The following is a 21,717-nucleotide window of genomic DNA, read 5'->3' as shown; positions in this document are numbered from 1 at the left end:
AGAAAGTGATTTTATGGTTTATTAGGGTCAACTTCACTGTATATAAGTAAAAACGTGGCTGAGATTAAACGATTTGCACTTTTAAGTGTTGGGTTTAGTGTGTTTTGTGTGTGTTTGTGTATTGAGGGGGGCTAGGTGGGTGAAAATGGTGTAAGAAAAGACACCTGACACCTCAGTAACAGACGAAAGAGTCGTGTCCTTGTGCTTTGTATTCAAAAGTCCTATAGAAAATCACAGACTTCTGAGAGAGCTCCTCAGTTGTTGTTCTGGAGGAAAGGCAGAAGTTCAGATCATCACTCTGAGGCACTGAATAAAGGGCAAATGCAGACAAAAAATTGAAGCCGTTTGCCTTGCCAATGAGGACTGAGACCACATGGATGGACTGAGGTTGATTGCCCACCAGGTAATTATAATTCATATATTTAATTTATAGATTAACGCTGCAGGACAGACGCTGATTGTTGGAGCTGAAATTGGCACTACATCTAACAGCTGCTCTGGTAGATGCTTGACCTTATCTGTTGTAGAAAAATGGAGCCCATAGGTCAAAATTGGCCCATGATGATCTTTGATTTGATATTTGATTTTGATATGTGTATATTATCCTACTTTGTGAGTCCAATGCTTTACAGGCACCTTTAAAACGACCTCATTGGCTGCCAGAAATACGCCATATATTTACATTCACTGTACTATAATTTGATACTATTTGCATATTTACTTAATCGAGAAGTTACACTGAGATCAAAATGTATTTGCTTTATTTGTAAATGAAGTGCAAGTGAACATATCCTGCAGACTAAAACTCCTCAGCCAAAATGTTCAACAACTAATCTTCATCCCCGCTGTGACCCTGAAATAGGTTCCAGCTATCATTATGGTTATACCTCCATCCAGGACACTCTGGGTGGGGGTGCTGACAGTCATGGTGGTGGTGGATTTCCCTGGAGCCCTGCAGAAGTGCATCTTTGATGAAGTTCAGGCGCAGGTCAGGGTGGTCCGAGCTGCACCGGACGAGCCCAGACTCAGAGCCCAGACTCATCCACGAGGGAGGGCATCACCTCTGCATGGCCTGCCAGGGAAACAGATGAGAAGCCTGAGAAATATAGACCCGCCCACTCCTACCTCCCCACAGCCAATCAGGATCCGGAGCTGGATTCCAAGGGAGAACAACAACCTATCAAAAGCTGAGAAGGAGAGGCTGGAGGCAGCGGTGGAGGAGGCTGTGAAGAGGGTGTCTTCTTTACTGTCAGGTGAGAAACACACACACACACACACACACACACACACACACACACACACAGACTAACATATACTATCATGACCTGTTGATGTTTCATAGTGAACAGAGTACCTGGTCCACTGCGGCTCAGCAGAGACGTCAACAAATACTGCAAGTTTCTCTGGAGGAATTCAAGTACTACCAACTACAATAGGTGTGTGTGTGGGGGGGTGTTTTAAGTATGCATTACTTTCTATAATTTACCTGGCTACTTTTAAAATTAGAATTGAGTACTGAGTACAGTTTGAATTAACATACAAACCTGTGTCTGCATTTTTGTAGTCAATAAGGTTATCTGATCACACCATTGCATCACACACATCCAGTTCAGAAGATGTGCACACACACGTGATCGTAAATGACATCTTTCAAGTCAACTTGGCATGAGCTGTATATATCTACAGAGGCCTCCTCCAGGGACGCTGCCATGTTGCACTGCCATGTTTCTAGTTTTATTTCAAGCAGTCTCTAAATCCTACACATTGACCCTTAAACTAAGGAGAGATGTTGTTAAAATGTATCTAAAAAGTTATGATTTTCTCTCTTCAGGTGTGGTCGAGCCAACAACAACTACAGAACTGAGACCTGTCTGGATGTGACAGTAAGTGTCAGACTGACTGACTGAGTGTATTCCTGTGGTAAGCTGAAAAAATAACAGACAGCATGTATCTGTACACATAAAGCGTTTAAAATCCACTACAAAATATGTCAAAATGCATCATTTTCCATCCCTGTTATCAGCAGATCCCCGATGATCATCTGGCTGGGTGTGATATTTACTCAGAGGCTGATTCATCTCACAGGACTGAGCTCCGTCCTGAAGGTGCTGGACTCCCCGACACTGACTTCCTGCTGTACCTCCACGTACAGGCCACCGACAAGTGTAGAGCTGAGGTAAAGACCGCCTGAAAACACTGAGTTCTTCAAACATATCTAAGTTAAAGCACTTTAAAAAAAAAAATAAAGTTACAAAGTGTGTTAGAACAAAACAACAGAATAATTATGTACAAAAAGTATCAATAATTTGACACAAAATGATAATTTAAAAATGAAAGCAAGTGTATTTTTCCTTACATCTTAAACACTCACTGCTTTGATTTTTAGCCCCTCAAACCCAGATGCTAGGTAATTGGTTAAATGTTGCTTAAATATTATCAGGAAAATGTTCAAAAGTAAAGGATTAAAAGTAAAAGCACTGAATGCAAAAAAAAAAAAAAAGTCCCCTGTGACTGTTGTACAATTATATAGTATCGTTAAACTTTTATTAATCAGCAGGATTTTAGTGTTATAGTTGGCTCAGGTGGAGCTAATGCAACTAATGATTATGTTCACTGTGGGATTATCTGCTGATTATTCTCTTCTATAATCGACTGGTTGTTTGGTTTGTAAAATGTTAGAAATGCTGTCACAATTATCCAGAGCCCAAAGTGACAACTTTTCCTCAAACATCAGTACAAACCTCAAAATTCTGAAAAATAAATTGATATTATTAAAATACTTAAAGGAAAAGCAGCACATTCTCACATTTGTGAAACTGGAATGTTAAAATGTTTTTCGCATGAAAAGTAATGATTGTCAGAATTCACCTTTATTAACTTAAGATCAAATGTCGAGTTTTAAAAGTATTTGCAGATGTCATTCACTGCTGATACTTTCCTCACTTTACCTCCCTCCTTCTGTCCTGTCCACCCCTCAGCCTAAAGTTTTAGCCTACGCTGTCCACTGCCAGACGGACGTCCATGGACGACCTGTAGCTGGTGTGGTGGTCGTCTGCAGGGACAGACTGACAGCAGCCACATACAGCCACCAGGCTGCTGTACAGGTACCAACAATAATGTTGATAACAAGGTTGGATCAGATTACTTTGAAATGTAGTCTGTTACTGAATACGTGACCATTTTTGTAAATAGTAACGTAATCCACTGGATTCCAAAAAATGTTATCTAATCCTCATACTTCTGGATTTATCTTATCAAAGATTGAAAATATTACACCTTATACTAAAGAACTGGACGTAGCCACAAAAAAATTAAGTTCCACAAATATTATTTTATTATTTAAACATCTCAAAATGTGTTCATGCAAATAAAATGCATTTTTGTATTTCTCTTATTTTTTTGTGTAAAACAATTTTAAGTAAGCCCGTATGTCAGATGCCCTTTAATGAGTTAATAGAGTGTTGGTTATTACGAAAACAGTTTTTAAAAAAATGAAAATTACCATATTTTAAAAATGTAATTTAAAAAAGTATTTAAGTAATTCTTGATAATGTAACTATAATGTAATTGCACATTTTTCAGACATTATCTAGGCTGAGTACAATGACTTATTCTTTGTAATCTGCTTACATAATCTTGATTACATGTAATCCATTACTGCCCAACTCTGATTAATATTAATGCTTCTCTTGATGTGTTGAATTGTGTTCGTTCATCTGTTTTCCAGACTGTGATCCATGAGCTGTTTCATGCCCTTGGTTTCTCTAAACATCTCTTCCACACCTGGACAGACTGCCTCTCCTCTTCTCCAGGTTTTTAAATATCATTTTTTATATTTTATTATATTTTTAGATAAATGTTTAATTCAGTCTACTTAAAAAGAACATTATAAATAAATTTAAAAAATGTAAAGTGGTTTAATAACAGTTATAGTAATAATAGCATCCTAATAAAACATTTGAAACAAAGTCATTTTGTGCTTTACATGAGAAAATAAAGATTAAAGCATTTCAGCCTTACAAATAAATTAAATCAAGCAAATTAAAGTACAAAAAAAGAAATACACAATAATAAAATAAGACAAAAAGAGTGGAATAAACATGTTATAAGCAGAGCAGACATATTGTAAATGGAAAAACATAATTTAGGGCTATTTTTAACATTTTAACTCACATTAAAGATCAAATACATTAGAAAACAGATCTTCTGTATTAATGTGTTTTTCTTGGAGCTTCAGTGGGAGCTGACTGTTCTCCTCGAGGCAAAGTGACTCACTCTGATGCATCAGGCCAGATGAGGATTTACACCCCGTCTGTCATCTCAGCCCTGCAGAAACACCTGACATCCACTGACCCTGAGCTGGGAGGGCCGCTAGAGAACCTGGTGCAGTACCGAGCAGCTCCAGATTAACCTGTATTTTACATTTATTATGTGTTTTTCTTACATGTTTTACATTTTCTTTTCTCAGGATGCACCTCTAGGCAGGGTGTCCTCTCACTGGGAGTCCCGGGTCCTGCAGGGCTCCATCATGGCAGCGGTGCTGGGAGACCCGACCACAGTCCGGATCGACCCGGTCACCTTGGCTGCATTACAGGATACAGGCTGGTACACTGTCAACCTGAGCCGGGCACAGAGTCTAGTCTGGGGAGATGGTAAGAAAAGATGAAATGTGTACATATTCAATGTAAACATAATAATACATGTAAAATCTGTGTTATTATTGTGATTATATTGTCTGCAGTGCATGATTTAATGATAAATGTGTATTTTTACAGGTGAAGGAACCATGTTTGGGTCGCTGTCAACCTGTCAGGACAAGCCGTCATCCTTTTTCTGCAACGGCAGGTAGATTTATAATTATGTATTTGTTTCCTACACAAAATCTTATGTTTTCAGATTGAATTTTGCTCACGTTTTTCTTTTTATACTGCATTTCCAGGACTAAATTTTGCTTTATTCCTTCTTCTCAGTGGATTTGGGTGTCATTATCTTCACCTCCACAAGGGGGAGTGCCAGACTGATCAATACCTGGAGGGATGTCGAGTGTATAAACCCCTCAAAAATGGAGTGAGTTTTATTCATCTTCACCAAACAGTATCCTTCAGATTATAGAGTTAATGAAATTATTTTTTCCCATTTTGCTTTGCCAGACGTCTTTACTTATTTTCCTAATTTTCAAAATAATATGCTTCTTCACATCTGTGCTCTGGACTTGAAGATTTCCAATTCTGTGAAGCAGGAATATGAGATTAGTTCTATATTTCATGCAATCATTTGCAGTCTTTGCCAGCTGATTGCTGTTGTAGCGCCAAATTTTCACTTTTTTCCTCTTCTTGTCCTCCAGAGTGAATGTTGGAAAGAGGAAAATGGCAGGCGGTCAGATGAAGAGGAGTGGAACGGGGAAATATTTGGCTTTGATAGCCGTTGCTTCTTCTCCAACCTGACCAGACAGGTGTGTGTGTGTGTGTGTGTGTGTGCATGTACTGTACACTGTATGTGTGTACTAATCCACTGAGTGTCTCCTCGTTTAACATTATTTTCCTCTTTCTGTCTGTGTTTTAGATCCACAGTGAGTTTCTTGTGTTCAGCAGCTCTGTGGAGGGACGTTGTTACAGACACAGGTGTACTGGACCAAACAGGTACCAAATCCAGGTGTCTGGCTCTGAGTGGGTGGACTGTCCAGCAGGGGGCAGCATACAGGTATCCTTCAGATTATAGAGTCACATTATGGACTATGGACTTAATGGACTTTCTGCCTCAGAACTAGGCCTATTTGTTTATATAATACAGCTCTGGTGTGCAGCCACCTAATTTTAAATTTATTGCAATTGTTTTGCTTGTTTTAGGACTATTTGTGATTGTTTTTACGATGTCTATGGGAAGGACTTAATGCTTCTAGCTTGAAAAGTGCTATATAAGATATATTATATATTATATTATTATAATTAGGGTTGGAGCACAAAACAGTGCTGCACCAAACATTTGAAATGTAATCTACTGTCTTTGCTGTTTTTAACTGACAGATAAAAGGATACCAGGGTTTAGTTTCCTGCCCTGACAGGAGATTATGTCTGTATGCTGACATCACTCCTCCCTCAGACGATGTCAGTATATTTCCTGCTTCTATCACAAGGCAAGTATGACTTCAAACAGGCAGCTTCCTGCTTTATTATAATCTGTAACTCATACTAACTTTACTTTGCTGCTTTTTTGGACAGTGATCCCTTTGAGACATTAACTTCAGTCCAGAGTGGGACCTGGTCGCTCCTCAGATGTCCTACAGAGCTCACTGTAGCCACAGCACTCAGCATCACCGCTGCTCTGTGTCTCCTGGCTGCAGTCGTGGTGTTTCACAGAAAATGTTGTTCCTGCAGGGTCAGGATCCACTCTGCTCCTGAGGATCACAGTGAACTGCAGTAAACGCTGCCTTTAAAAAACTTTTAATGTAAACTTTCAGTGTTGAAAGACTTGAATAATCTGATTTTGATGGCTTGTTTTTAGGCTAAATCATGATATTAATGTGAAAGTGGAAGAATTCATTCAAACAAATCATTTAATTTTATTAGATTTTTTATTATTTAACAGAAAAATCATGGACATTATTTGACATGGGATTGGCTAAACAACATTATAGATATCTCAAGCCAGGTGTGAGTTTCTTCAGTTATACAGTTAAAATGAGTTGTTTTGGTTTGATCTTGTTCAATGTATTTTTGTAAATCTATGAACAGGAGTGTTGAAATAAATTAAACCTTCTTATCTCCACTATTTATAATGTTTTTACAAGGGCATCACCAATATATCACAATTACTGACAATGACATACTGAAGTGAAAAAGTTAGGATTCATTCATGTTGTCTGTTTTTCTTTTCTTTTGCTGTCTTTTTAAATTTTTACAGTCGAAAGCTGCCCAGATGAAAAGTTATGCCTGTGACCTGATATTACTCCTTGAGGAGATGTTAGTTTCCTGCTTTGCTTCTTCTTCCAGTTGTAGGTACATGAGCTTTACATCTATACATTGTGATCTATACATTGTGATACCCCCTGACTTTACTTTGGCCCAGACCAGGACCTGTTCACTCCCTCATTACAAACCATTAGTATATATTGATTTTTTTTTTTTAATTTACAGGAAAACGTTATGCTTGAAGAATATACAAATGAGGAAACAATGATGAAAGAATGAAATGTGAAATTCAGATCAAAATTAATACACTGTAAAAATTACATTAATTAACATTAAAGAAACAAAAGCAAACTTCAGCAGAAGTGGTTCTTACAAAAAACAAAGTACACAGAGTTTAAAATATTAGAAAATGAAGTCATGCTGTGTGATATCCCACTCAGATATTTTTCTCTCCACAGACAGATGGACATGCAGCCTATTTCCTCTTCCACACAGGTATAGTGGTCTGTCTAGGTGCTACACCAGTGGAACACACATCATAATAGCTGAGTGGAGTTATTTTCTGGCACTCTTTAGTGATCTTCAGACACACAAAACAGAACTCCACTTTACACCGTCCACAGACAACGTTTTTACATTTTGTTTTGTTGTGATCTATCAGAACACCACAGGTGGGACAGGCACGGGTGGTGGGACAACCAGTGACATTTCTTACAGACTCAAAGACGATGTCTGGAGAGGTTCTTAGTATTTCTAGTGCTGGATTGATGCAGCCATCATTTCCACAACGATCTGAGCGTGGAGCCGGACCTTTCCATTCCTTCAAACACTGCCAGCAGAATATATACCGCCCATTTTTGGTGGTACATTTTGGGCATTTGACACTCAGATCCTGGAGATCAGTTCTCATCACAAAATACTTGCAACCAGGACACTGCGAAGTGAAGATACATGAAAAACAGGAAGAGATGTTTTGAAATCCACCCTTGTATTTGTACAACTTTTTTTTTTTTTCTAATAACAGTTTGTAAATAGTGTAATTGAGATACTAGACATACTTACTGCCTTGACATTGATAACCTTGCCAGCATTTATGAACAATGTCTTTTCAAATTCTTCCCTTTCTTCTGGAGTCAGAAGAGCCATTTTACAGACCTCCTTATATGGCCACTCAGCTTTACACACACCGCACACAAATCCGCACTCACCCTTAATAAAAAGGAAAATTAGTGAAATCTGCAAATTATTCAGCATTTTTCAACATGTTACAGCTTGAATGATTCACTACAAATAACGACCAACTTCAAGTTCAAATTCTATCTGGACAGTGAAGTTTATTAACTAGAATATTATTAAAATTTCATGATGAAACTGATAAACACAGATACCTCGTCCAGCTTCCTGCGACACCAGTTTGTGAGAGACATCGGAGTGACAGTATGACCACAGGACATCTTTGCTTTGAGAGACTTGAAGTCATCACACTCAACTATAGGACAAAACAAAACAAAAAAAGTATTAAATTATAATTAAGAACGGCATATTTAAATGCATGTAAAATAAGTCATATATTAGAAGTTTATATACTTATACTGTATTTTTCAGGACTAACTGGTAATATGATATTTGTTTACTTACAGTCATGTTCATCCTCTCCATCGACAAATGTTAATGTTTTGTCTCGAGGATCATAACACTTCTCTTGTCCAGTTGTCATAACGCTATGTTGCCCGGAGTTGTTGCTCGTGACAGTCACTCTGCTCCGTTACACGCCAAGAACTGCTTCTCTACTAAAAACCAGAGCTGTGAGATTTCTTTTCTTTCGCTATCGTTTCTACTAAGTCACGTGATTCTTCCTGCCCTATGTGACGCAAAGTAGGCTATTGACGCAACCCCAGAAATTATATATGTACGTGACGTGTAAAGTTTCAGTTTCTGTACCTGAATAAACAAGTCAGAAGAGCACTCCACAGCCCACAGTCCTCACTGTACCGACCTCATTGCAAAATGATACAAGTCAAAGTATTTGAAGCCGAAGGGGCAATAGCGAAGATCATCGATCTGTGCGACACTGAAGAAGAGATGAAGAAGATCACTGTCCTGCAATTAAAGGAGACGATCACCAAAAAACTAAACAAAGGTATGCAAACCATTTGTCATTTTATTTGCAGGACATCTACGTGGAAATTACGTTCACACTGGCCGGTTTCACGCGATGTCAAATAGCAACACAGAGCCAATAAGAAAGCTGTATGCGCTTTTATAAGAAAAGTGAGGATGCTATAGCTTATACTAATTTACATTTTGGGCATCGGCATCGACGCTAAGCACTTCAATAACAGAAAAATCCTTGAATACTCTCCATGAGCTAAGAATTAAACACACACACAAAAAAATCTTTCATAGTCCATCATACTGACACAGTCTGTGTAAAATGTCCCAGAATAAACCAGCACAAGTTCGTCAGAGGGTATCTATGGCAAGCCGTTTTAACATTTAATAGATAGGCTGGATATGTATTGCAGATATCTGTAATTAATTTCTTCCTATTCAAAAATAACATTTCAGATATCCACAAAGTAATTCTTCCTATACACAATTATCATTTCAGATATCCACAATGTAATTTTTACTAGGACAAATGACATCACTTTCCCCATTCATGTGTATGGGGTTTGTCATTACAGATATCCGTAATTAAATTGCAGATATCCACAACTCGCATTGCAGATATCTACATCTGAATTATGGATATCCCTAATTCCATTTAAAGATATCTCCAAATGCCCTTAATTCAAGATATCTGCTTTGTTTTTCGAGATATCTTAAAATGAGTTTTACCTAGCCAGAATTACATTATAGATATCTTGAGTTGGAACTACGACTAGTCAAAATTATGTTGCAGATATCTCTAGCTGGGATTATGGATAGTCATAATTCAGATGTAGATATCTATAATGGGGTTGTGGATATCTTGGAATGGATTTTGATTAGAGATATCTCGAATTGGAGATATCTTTTACCTGCAATCTACCTAGTCAGAATGTAATTGCAGATATCTTGTATTGGGATTTTGACAAGGCGAAATGACATTGCAGATATCTGTAAAAGTGGGAGGCGGGAGCAAGTGGGTGGTAGGAGCGGCTTGCCATGTGTATGGCTATAGGGCTTCCTATTCAATCAATCAAAACCCTTCAAACCAAATTCCTTGGCGATAAACTTGTTCTATTTCGTGGCATTTTCTGACAACCTTGTCCACAACAGCAACCGCCATTTCTTCTACTTTTTCTTCTTCATGTGCATTTCTTCTTCTAACACTGTTCAATTGTTTTGTTTACTGAGCCAGTATCCAATGGAAAGCTTGCCATAATAATGAGCAACGAATGGGAAGCCTCGCATGCGCAACGTCTTGCACAACAATTCTGACTAGTCATAATTACGTTTGAGATATCTTTAATTTTCATTCCGCCTAGTCAAAACTGAATTACAGATATCTGTAATTGTCATTTAGGATGTGCGACGAGTCGAGTGTCGGTTTAAGTGACGTCATTTCGGATATCTGCAATTCTGTTTTGACTAGTCACAATTGAATTGCAGATATCTCTAAATGTACTTTTGACTAGTCAGAATGAAGTTATAGATATCTTCAATGAAAATACTTAATAGTCATAATATAATTACGACTAGTCAAAATGAAATTATTGATATCTATAATGTTAATTCCGGATAGTCAAATTTAGCTATTAAATGTTAAAACGGCTTGCCATAGGTATCAGCATCTAGAAAGTAAGAACATGGGTAACATGTCGTAGGCTATAGCCACAGTCACTCTTACCTGCATAACTGCATAACTATTTCTAATAGTTCTCGGCACAAAACGTCGATACTGTTTTTTATGGCAAGCCGTTTTAACATTTAATAGCTAGGCTGGATATGTATCGCAGATATCTGTAATTCATTTCTTCCTATTCAAAAATAACATTTCAGATATCCACAAAGTAATTCTTCCTATACACAATTATCATTTCAGATATCCACAATGTAATTTTTACTAGGACAAATGACGTCACTTTTCCCATTCATGTGTATGGGGTTTGTCATTACAGATATCCGTAATTAAATTGCAGATATCCACAACTCGCATTGCAGATATCTACATATGAATTATGGATATCCTTAATTCCATTTAAAGATATCTACATCTGAATTATGGATATCCCTAATTCAATTTAAAGATATCTCCAAATTCCCTTAATTCAAGATATCTGCTTTGTTTTTCCGAGATATCTTAAAATGAGTTTTACCTAGCCAGAATTACATTGTAGATATCTTGAGTTGGAATTACGACTAGTCAAAATTATGTTGTAGATATCTCTAGCTGGGATTATGGATAGTCATAATTCAGATGTAGATATCTATAATGGGGTTGTGGATATCTTGGAAGGGATTTTGATTAGAGATATCTCGAATTGGAGATATCTTTTACCTGCAATCTACCTAGTCAGAATGTAATTGCAGATATCTTGTATTGGAATTTTGACAAGGCGAAATGACATTGCAGATATCTGTAAAAGTGGGAGGCGGGAGCAAGTGGGTGGTAGGAGCGGCTTGCCATGTGTATGGCTATAGGGCTTCCTATTCAATCAATCAAAACCCTTCAAACCAAATTCCTTGGCGATAAGCTCGTTCTATTTCGTGGCATTTTCTAACAACCTTGTCCACAACAGCAACCGCCATTTCTTCTACTTTTTCTTCTTTGTGTGCATTTCTTCTTCTAACACTGTTCAATTGTTTTGTTTACTGAGCCAGTATCCAATGGAAAGCTTGCCATAATAATGAGCAACGAATGGGAAGCCTCGCATGCGCAACGTCTTGCACAACAATTCTGACTAGTCATAATTACGTTTGAGATATCTTTAATTTTCATTCCGCCTAGTCAAAACTGAATTACAGATATCTGTAATTGTCATTTAGGATGTGTGACGAGTCGAGTGTCGGTTTAAGTGACGTCATTTCGGATATCTGCAATTCTGTTTTGACTAGTCAAAACTGAATTGCAGATATCTCTAAATGTACTTTTGACTAGTCAGAATAAAGTTATAGATATCTTCAATGAAAATTCTTACTAGTCATAATATAATTACGACTAGTAAAAATGAAATTATTGATATCTATAATGTTGATTCCGGATAGTCAAATTTAGCTATTAAATGTTAAAACGGCTTGCCATAGTTTTTCAGCTTCATTAAGGCACTTCTCTGTTCTCTCATGACACCGACCTGACGGAGGACTCAGACGGGACATAGAGGAGAAGAACATGAATATGTAGTTTTAGGATATTATTGGAACTGTTTTAAATCTTGTATATATGTCAACTTGTAAGGAAATAGTTAAATGTGTACACGCTGATATTTTAAGACATTAACTCAAACATATTAATTAATTTAAGTTCTAGACCTTACACTTAAGACTATGTTTTTTTTCTTTTAAGGTGACAACTATCAACTTATCTTCGGATCCGACAGACTGGAGGATAAGCAAACTCTGCTATCCTATGGGATCCGGCACATGTCTACTATTCACACAACGCTGTTAACGGTCGGAGGCATCTGATGAAGAAAAACCCCAGAGACTCCCAACACAGTCACAATGAAATGATTTACATCTACCAAAAACAATTCACTTGCAAACACATTAATAAATAAAGTCTTAACTCAGTCCTCCGTTTCTGATCTTTATTTCATGTGCCATTGAAACAATGAATCACAATCAGTGCAGATGGATTTTGTTCCCGCATGATCAAATTGTTTTCAGAACCAATAAAAATTCTTACAAGATATTACAAAATAAATTGCGACTCTCATCCGTCAATGTGTGATAGACCTGGTGCAGCCAACCCTACTAATTTCATAAAATGAAAAACAAACAAACAAGCAAACAAATAAATGGCTATTCGTGAAGACATCATGGTTATAGCCAGGATTTTTAGAAATAATGACGTCATAATTCCTGTACTACTTTTAGGATGAGCAGACGTCAGTTGGGCAAATGGGCAATTTGAAATGACTCTTCTTGGTACAGTTTGTTATTGCATTTAGATTACTTTTACTGTCAAACAAATTTAAAAAAAATTAAGGAGTGGGAAGGAGGGCGAGCCAGTATTTCCACTTAAATCTGCAACCTCGGTTGACCTTATACTTTATTCTGGCCCAGGGCACATTTGTGGTGGTGTATTTGTAGAACTCCAACAATATCAACTACAAGTTTGCACATATGTGTCTGCACACACACTACTTTCAGAGTGACATTACTTAAGTCATGAAAACAAAAAGTCCATAAAGTTTAACAGTTAATACCCTACAAGGAAATGATCGCATGTGGTCAACCCCCGCTTATGAAATTCACTTAAATATGGACATAACCGTTGTTAACAATATGACAACAGTAGGCCACAAAACAACACCGTTTCTGACTAAGGAATAACATAAAAAAACAAAGAACAAACCAAATGAAAAATAAATAAATAAGAAAAGAAAACCCCTTTAATTAGCCTATACCATTTTTCGGCTGTGTACTGCTTTAATGTTTTGTTATTGCTGTTGTTCTTAATTTATTAGCAGTGGTGGAAAGAGTACTGAAAATCTGTACTCAAGTACAAATACTATTACATTGCTAAAATATTACTCAATTACAAATAAAAGTACTAGTGTTAGAAAAATACTTAAGTAAAAGTACAAAGGGTGGGGGCACAAATGATTTAAGGTTTGATGGAAGTTTTGAGTTTGGACACAAATCTGTTAATGTGTTTTGTTTGTATGCATGCTAAGTATTGTTTGTTTTACTGGATATCAACCCATGATTACTATTCAGTATCTGCTATCCTAACAGACATTTCATGATCATCATAAAATGTGCATTAAGGATCAAACGGATCCGTTAGTGGAGCAGGTCATAATATAAAACTGAATAATTTAAAAACTGTGCAGCAGTGTGTGAAATGATAAGTACAGATGTAAGGACATGGGAAAATGACAGCCCTGTTCCTTTCAGCATCACATGAAACCATTAATTACAAACTGGAAGAAATTAGGGGGGTGACAGAGGTTGTGATGAGAGGACGAAGGCAGGCACCAAGGAACAGTCAGGCACTAAAAAAAAAAAAAAAAAAAAAAAAGGCACCCTGTGCCTCTTGTATTACATTCAAACAAATCCTGTATATTTCCAATCTTTGACAGTACATTATATTTGTTCTGAACAGATGCTGCATCTGATGCAGATAAGAAGAGAGGGAGGTGCTTTTCACTTATGAACTGTCCATTTGGTAGTAAGTATTGCTCAGTGCTCTGAACTGTAACTCATGAGATGAAAATGTAACTTATCACTTTAATACCAACATTTTAGTGACTGAATCACAGAATAAATTACATTTCCTTCAAACCTGCAGTGTAACAAACCTCCTTCACAATATCTAACAGATGGAGCCATTCATGTGAACAGTAGAAGAAATGGACACTGAAGATGAAGTGAAGAGGCAGATGGGACACAATGACGTTGGCGAGGAAGAGATGTGAACAGATTTTTGAATGGTGACAGTACTCAGTTCAGTGATTTATTTCAGAGTGAGTTTTTTCCTCAATAAGGGACCAGTTATTCCATTGTGACAGTATTTTTATCGTACATCAGGCAGTATCTGCTCTGGTTCACAAAACACTCCCGGAGCTTCAGCAGAAAACAATGTTGCAGCCAAATACAGTACAATTTAAGTGAATGGTGACCGGTTTTAAAATGTAAAAAAAGAACACAAAACCCCCACAAAATGCCTCCATACTGCTTGTGTGGTGTCATCCAAGTGTCCGTAAGCCATGACATTAAAATTTGACCCAAAAAGACACCATTTACACCATGTTTTTAGCCTAAATGTCAACTGTAGCCTCTAAGACCAAAGATTCAAGGTGAGCACTGATCTTTCATCTTTGTTCTCTGGGGCCAAAAACAACTATCTCAGTTTTCTCAGTGTTTAGTTGTAGAAAATTCTGCCACATCAACATATTGTTTACTTCAATGCACTTACTTAGCAGATAAAGAAACTCTACATGCAATTTTTGTTCGCACAGATTCATAATTGCCAAGTAACACAAAGAAATCCCTGTCTTGTAAATAAGATTTAAACAAATTTAGAACGGTGCCAGAAAGACCCACTCACTTTTCTAGTCTGTCAAGCAGTAACTTCCGATCAACTGTGTCGAATGCAGCAATTGGGTCCAAGTCCAGTTTGGCTTGTTGCTGCAACACATCAGTGTCGCTGAAAAATACACGTACATGGAGGAGCTGCTGTATTTTGGAATAAAAAGAACTATAATGTTTATTTCTCATCCAGTCTCAGTGAATGGTCTTATATTCAAGAGGTTATGATTTAAGTTCCTCACTCCATGTAGATTGTGTTAGAACTACTAGAATATAATTGCATTCAATGAAATCGTTTGAGACATAAACATTAAAGTGCTATTTATTCAGAAAAAGAGTGGCTTCCCTGTTTACATGTATTTGTTCTCAAGTCAGTTCTGAACAGGGCAGCAATGTCATCAAAGTGATGTTGCTGAATACCTGGAGTGGATTTCAGTGAAGGCCCACCTACAAACCTCTGAGATGGGCACTGCACTAGAAAATGTATTTTAAAATGCTTGATCTTTGTCCTTCTTTGTTTGCAAAATGTTAAAAGTATCAGACAATCAACAGTACTGGCTGACTTAGTTTCTCTTGCACTTTCTCTTGCTCTAGTTTCTCTTGCACAGAAAGCTATGTGGTCAAGGTGAAACTGCAAGAAGCAGACGTTAACAGTTGTGTGTGTGTGAGAGCCCATCCCTTACATATTGTTTCACCTCTTCTTCTTCTTCTTCTTTTTTTTTTTTTTTTTAACAATTTATAAGGATTTTCCATTTAACATTTAACACACTGACATATGTTGTTATCTCAAGTTTCAATTATGTGCAAAGAGCAAATTGAACCTCAATCACAATAGAACATCTGATCTGTGCTCTTATTAAATCTGCTAAAACTAATATTGAAACAGAAACCAAAACTGCTATTATAGACTGTAGTGTGCTGTTTGGTACTTTCCAGCTAGTTGTTATGATGTGTTTGTGTTTGACAACGACATTACTTATCTCCACTCTGGTACTTATGGGTACTTTCCAGGATCTGGCCCTAAACACTTGAGACTAAATTGTTAGGCTGATTACTTTTCACCTTTGTAATAAATAATTTCTTTTTAAAAAATATAAGATTAAAACACACAGACCTGTAGCAATTTGCTAGAATATGAATCACATTAAGGCCAGATAAGAAAATATTTAATACACCAATATGTTTGAATGTAAGTTGAAATGTCAAAAGTGGGAGGATATAACAGAATGTTTTGAGCCCCTTTCTTCAGTCTAACCCCAGGTTTGACTCATGCTTGTTGATTTTTCTACACAGAGAGATCAATAAACTTTGTGTGGCAGAACTTGTTGCTCCTCAAGTGATTTTTCCAGATTCTTCCTGATTCTTCTTGCATTGATGATTTGAACTTTAAAATAAAGAGGGATCACTGTGATTGTTTTGATAAGATTGTTGGTGTGTTGCGGCACCAAGCCCAGACCTTACTGGCCCATATCTGAAGACTTTTTTGTCACAACACTTCCCTGTTTACATGTATTTGTTTTCAAGTCAGTTCTGAACAGGGCAGCAATGTCAACAAAGTGATGTTGCTGAATACCTGGAGTGGATTTCAGTGAAGGCCCACCTACAAACCTCTGAGATGGGAAGTGCACTAGAAAATGTATTTTAAAATGCTTGATCTTTGTCGTTCTTTGTTTGCAAAATGTTAAAAGTATCAGACAATCAACAGTACTGGCTGACTTAGTTTCTCTTGCACTTTCTCTTGCTCTAGTTTCTCTTGCACAGAAAGCTATGTGGTCAAGGTGAAACTGCAAGAAGCAGACGTTAACAGTTGTGTGTGTGTGAGAGCCCATCCCTTACATATTGTTTTTTTTTTGTTTGCTTTTCTGCCTTTTACAAGAGTAAATGGGCGGATGAATTGTGCCCTAAGCCGGAAACATGTGACCTATCCGTAACTTTTAACATTTTTAACAGCACATTTTAGTGCAAATTAAACATTTTACTCACTAACTACACATTATTGTCGTTGCTCATTTAAAGAAATATACAGTATATATTTTAAAGTAATTAAGTCTTCTTCACTGAAGTTTTAGGATGTGGGGAGAGGTGGGGCGGCGCCTTAGCGCCCTCTATTGACCAGCCGACACGTTTCCTTCTGGACACAACCCTCGCTGTCTCTCACAACCCTCGCGACAGCGGACCTGTCTGAAAGACCGCGAGCAGACACACACCAGCACAAGAGACTGGCGACACGACAGGAAATTAGGGATCGCTGCATGAAAAAGAAGAAAAAAGAGCCAAAACCTGACGGATGAGAATAAACAACTGACAGCTGCATCAGGTACGTCTACAAATTCTGTACCAGAAGATCAGGGAGGTAACATTTCTCTTAGAGAGGAGGAAATACAGGAAATTATGAAAAGTGTCATCAGTGTGAATCCCGAACATAACTCCTGTGAGGGTAATAGCATCAGGTAGGACAACTATTTCAAAAATGTTGTTGAAATGTACATTTTACAGCAAATATCACGTATGCAAGGCTTTATGGGTGAAACTATATTGGGTCTCCCATGTGAAACACGTTCCCACGGTTATGATGCCGACTTACTGAGTTGTTTTGTAAAAGACTGTAACTACACCAGGTTAATGCCAATGTCATTTGTCATCATTTGCTTCGATCGTTTTAATAGGTGACATTATTAACAACAAGCGAATTCCGCACAAGGCTCTTGTTGTGGAGAAAATTAGGCCTAAATGTGGCAAGATCAGTTTTTCTGATGCACATCTGTTATATATGGTGTGGGTATGTTTTTTTTTTTGTTCCAGGTAGCCTACTAAGTAACCTACAGAAGTGCACTGCAAATAATGTCATTTGTATATGCTTGTCTCGCAGAGGAAACGTCTAGAAATACATCACAGTTATGTTCAAGGAAGTGTTTAGTCTGTTTAGGCATTGTCTGCTTTGAAAATAAGAAATAATGAGTCATAAAATGTCGGTTTCAGCACCACACATGAAAACACATGAATGAAACTAATGAGATGGACGAATCTGCTTCTACTAAACTCCATAAACGACCTCGAGATCAGAGCACCGGGGAAGAAGAGAAGGAACAAACAGGTAATAAAGATGAGCATGAATATGATATTACAAATCAGTGATCGAATATAAAACAAAGCAATCTATTAAGTACATTTTTTTACGACAGTGCAGAGTTGCCACACCAGGCAAAGACAGAGGGATTAGTATTATAATGTGAAAAGTTTCTTGTTATAACAAGATGTTTTTAAAGTTATACACTCTAACTTCATAATTAATATTTTATAACGTGAGAAGTTTAACATCAAAACGTAATAATTTATATTGCTGTGACATGAAAAGTTATGAGATAATTGGTTTCGGGTGGAGGTGGATGTGATATATACTCTGGTTATGAAATGATACTTGTCCTCTTGCAATGAACTGACATCACATGGCTTGAAAAATGGGTACCACACTATTGAGATTTAAGTAACATTTTTAAATAAGGTACTCAAAAATTAAGTAGTTATCAGGAAATAGGTACAGTACAGCTGTAACTGTACTGTGAGAGGAAATTGGGAGAGAGAGTGGCAGCAAAGGGCCATAGGCCATTAATGATTAGTTAATGAAAAAATGAGTGAGGAACTAACTGCTAGTTAACTATTAGTTAATGATTAGCCCCTCATCAAATTTTATAGAGTTGCTAATAACCAATTAATGGTTATTTAATGGAGACACAATTGAGGAATGATTCAGTAATTACTTAATAATTGATGAATTGGTAATAATTACTCCCTTGATACTTCCTAAAGGAGGACTATATGGTGAATTACTGGAGAACAGTCTGAGAAATCAACAACTCATTACTACTACTACTCAGTGATATGAGTCACTTTAGTGTAGGGGCTACAAAAAGAGTAAACAATCATTAGATAATGAGTGTGATAGGGAGCCTAGCTTGACAGCTCCTTTAAGGGCAGGGACTCCGATCAGAGTTCAATCCAAATAAACTTTAATGAACATTAGTTGGACTATTACAGGGCAGGCATGAGCATTTCCAGGTGGATACGTAGGCAGGGAGGTGTGTGTGTGTGTGTGTGTGTGTGTGTGTGCGTGTGCGTGTGTGTGTGTGTGTGTGTGTGTGTGTGTGTGTGGTTCTAAAGAAAACAAAAAATAAAATCACAGTATTAGTCTTCAGTAACATAGTTTCATATGTGCTTTGCAACATATTAATATTTATCTGAAATAATTAAATAAAATAGACTGGCTGAATTACATTTAAGAAATCCGGTTTATACATGACAAATTGTGAGTTATTTATCCATTAAATACACTGGAAATTAATAAACTCAGTTACTGGCAAGAATGAACAGTTCTGTGGTCAACAGGGCCCTCTTGTGGCGAAAACGTGCAACTGCAGTATTGAAACATCCACATGGCAGTTGCATTACAACAGAAACATGTTTATACACATGAATATCAAATAATCGCCATTTAACCATAAACACTCATAAAGATATTAGGCTATATGAGCAAGGAATATGCCCACATGTTCTGAACCATGAGTAGGAAATAACTTAAAAAATAAACTGTTATAATATGAAAAACATTTTGTTATTACAATGAAGTTTTCATGTTATAATGTGAAACTGATCGTTTTTTCTTTTTCTGGTGTGGCAGCAATACACCTCTGTGATCTGTAATACTGTTGGTTCAAATTTGCTTTTGCTCAGTAAGAGACTGTCTTTCATTCCTTATTTCATTCAGCCAGTACAACTCTCACGTCTCTAAATTGTAACAGGCAAGGTGAAAACTTAACAGCTTTTTGGTAAACGAATCAGTGAATAAATTACATTTCCTTGAAACCCGCAGTTTTTAAAAAGCCTTGTGTGAGCACTTCAGAAGGTCTGAAAGACGACGTCGAGGAACAACAGGATCAAACCAGAAATATGGACAAACTGATGCATGAGGTGGAACACACAACAAATGAAGATGAAAGAGACACTGATGAAAAAGAGAAGAGACAGATTGAATACAGTGCCGATGGTGAGGGACAGAGGGGAATAGACCGAAAGACAAATACACACTATGAAAAAAGTTAACTGCTGAGATTAGATATGAGACTGAGTTTATTGAAGGTTTGATAAACAGAGAAGTTGTTTTTTAGACATGATAGAAAAACAAAATGTGGAAACCAGAAGATGACATACCAAACAATGCATGATATAAAGGTAAAACATTCACAAAGAGTGGGACACTGAGTGAAATAAATACTATGAATGGAGACAGTTTTAGTCCAACACAACACAAAAATATAAGTAACAAGTTAAAGAACTGAATGAAATGAAGGAAGATGGTCATCTGCTGCACAATTGATTAATGTGGAACAATCAAGTATTACTTTCTATTGTCTGAGATGAAACTCATGAGTCATATAAATATTCCATGGAATATAAAATATAAATGAAGGGAGGTGGTGTAATAACATTCATTTTTTTTTTCTTTTAAGGGACTCTGCATAATGACCTCAAGAGTAACCAGCAAGATCGCCTCTATACTCAGACCGAGAACTCTGACAGGTTTGAAGCTGCTTTCATTTATAAATATATATATATATACACACAGTAAAACTTTCATGTGACTTTCGTTACTTAGGTGTAACTAAGTTGCTGCTGAGTTGCATGGTGTAAAACCATCCGCAACACACCTGAAATATGTTTGAAACTCAGCAGCAACAGTTTCAAATGTCTCAACTTTGTGAAACTAGTCACGGTATGAGTGAAACAGCCAGTTGACTGAGGTTTGCTGGGACATATGACATGGAATCTCAGACAAAACTTCAAGTAAAAGTCCAAAGCTGTAACAACACTGGTTTCCTACTTAATCCAAAACACTTCTGGGTGAAATACTGACAGAGATGGCAGCATAGGATAGTTTTACCTCCAACAGCTGGCTGCCACTGAAGTTATTGAAGAAGAACCAAAACCAACATTTCCTGAAGAATACGTCTGAATGTCACAACAAGTCAGCAAGAGCTTTTTTAGAGCTTTGCTTTTTAAGTTTAAGTGACATAATACAAAATAAGATACAAAGATGATAATGTAATTACAATGACACTTTGCATTTGATATAATCTAGTTATTCTTAAAAAAAAAAAAAGACTAAGACTTTGATTATTTTTGAATTGCTCCATGTAACTGTCAGGTTACATAGAAATTGTGTTGCATGCAATTTGCAACCTGCAACTAGTTGCATGAAAGTTATGTGATAAAGATTTGTTGAATTTTGAATGAGGAGAGCGAATGAAGTGTTAACAAAGATGCACCTATAGCTCTGCTCCCATTCTCCAGAATGGTCATTAAGAAACAAAGGAGCCAGTCAGTGCCAGAAGAAAAAGTGATACAACATGACTAAACTGATATTATTTAGCAAGAAAATAATACAAAATATGATACAAAGACGATAATGTAATTACAATGACAATTTGCATTTGATATAATCCAGTTATTCTTAAAAAAATCAAACTGCAAGATAACCCTGCAACAAGAAGTGATAAAGATTTGTTGAATTTTGAATGAGGAGAGCGAATGAAGTGTTAACAAACCATTATGTAAAATATTAGCAGGAAAC

The 21,717-nt window shown here is 36.9% G+C and overlaps 2 protein-coding genes and 2 long non-coding RNA genes across 6 annotated transcripts in view; 3 read left to right on the top strand and 1 right to left on the bottom strand.

The window, feature by feature from the left end:
• The first annotated feature begins 725 nt into the window (after positions 1–725).
• Positions 726–21,717, top strand: part of cirop (ciliated left-right organizer metallopeptidase) — a 33,108-nt gene continuing 12,116 nt past the window's right edge. The window contains exons 1-13 of one of the 3 annotated variants that reach the window (XM_084711789.1): positions 726–1,253; positions 1,343–1,436; positions 1,832–1,883; positions 2,027–2,176; positions 2,979–3,104; positions 3,728–3,812; positions 4,238–4,383; positions 4,469–4,652; positions 4,776–4,845; positions 4,971–5,067; positions 5,345–5,452; positions 5,563–5,700; positions 6,024–7,123. In XM_084711789.1, coding sequence (XP_084567915.1) covers positions 878–1,253; positions 1,343–1,436; positions 1,832–1,883; positions 2,027–2,176; positions 2,979–3,104; positions 3,728–3,812; positions 4,238–4,383; positions 4,469–4,652; positions 4,776–4,845; positions 4,971–5,067; positions 5,345–5,452; positions 5,563–5,700; positions 6,024–6,143 — 1,746 coding nt within the window. In that variant the 5' untranslated portion in view covers positions 726–877 and the 3' untranslated portion in view covers positions 6,144–7,123. Of the gene's footprint in view, positions 1,254–1,342; positions 1,437–1,831; positions 1,884–2,023; positions 2,177–2,978; positions 3,105–3,727; positions 3,813–4,231; positions 4,384–4,468; positions 4,653–4,775; positions 4,846–4,970; positions 5,068–5,344; positions 5,453–5,562; positions 5,701–6,023; positions 7,124–21,717 lie in introns of those variants that run through there. The other 2 variants (XM_084711787.1, XM_084711788.1) reach the window with 2 other exon arrangements.
• Positions 7,337–8,715, bottom strand: LOC146305750 (E3 ubiquitin-protein ligase RNF19A-like). The gene is made up of 4 exons (XM_084711790.1): positions 8,547–8,715; positions 8,297–8,397; positions 7,971–8,117; positions 7,337–7,842 (listed from the first exon to the last, which is right to left on the bottom strand). Exons 1-4 carry the CDS (start codon positions 8,623–8,625, stop codon positions 7,384–7,386), a joined length of 786 nt encoding a protein of 261 aa, XP_084567916.1. The 5' UTR covers positions 8,626–8,715; the 3' UTR covers positions 7,337–7,383.
• LOC146305749 (uncharacterized) lies at positions 8,832–12,624 on the top strand. The gene is made up of 2 exons (XR_014769037.1): positions 8,832–9,048; positions 12,400–12,624. It is a non-coding gene; the product is annotated as an uncharacterized LOC146305749 (long non-coding RNA).
• Positions 17,260–20,329, top strand: LOC146305748 (uncharacterized). The gene is made up of 3 exons (XR_014769023.1): positions 17,260–17,409; positions 18,072–18,186; positions 19,960–20,329. It is a non-coding gene; the product is annotated as an uncharacterized LOC146305748 (long non-coding RNA).

The sequence above is a fragment of the Lutjanus erythropterus genome, chromosome 23 (genome assembly GCF_056507025.1).
Source record: "Lutjanus erythropterus isolate fLutEry1 chromosome 23, fLutEry1.hap2, whole genome shotgun sequence".
In the NCBI taxonomy this organism is placed as follows: Eukaryota; Metazoa; Chordata; class Actinopteri; order Lutjaniformes; family Lutjanidae; genus Lutjanus; species Lutjanus erythropterus.
Note: the sequence above shows the minus strand (reverse complement) of the source record. Positions and strands in the feature narration are given on the sequence as shown.

What these genes read in the sequence shown, in the direction of transcription:
- LOC146305750 (XM_084711790.1), bottom strand. Translation starts at nt 8,625, where the DNA reads ATGACAACTGGACAAGAGAAGTGTTATGATCCTCGAGACAAAACATTA. An exon ending in GTCGCAGGAAGCTGGACGAG is followed by an intron (nt 8,118 to 8,296) that starts GTATCTGTGTTT and finishes CTTTTTATTAAG; the next exon opens with GGTGAGTGCGGATTTGTGTG. An exon ending in AGGTTATCAATGTCAAGGCA is followed by an intron (nt 7,843 to 7,970) that starts GTAAGTATGTCT and finishes TTCACTTCGCAG; the next exon opens with TGTCCTGGTTGCAAGTATTT.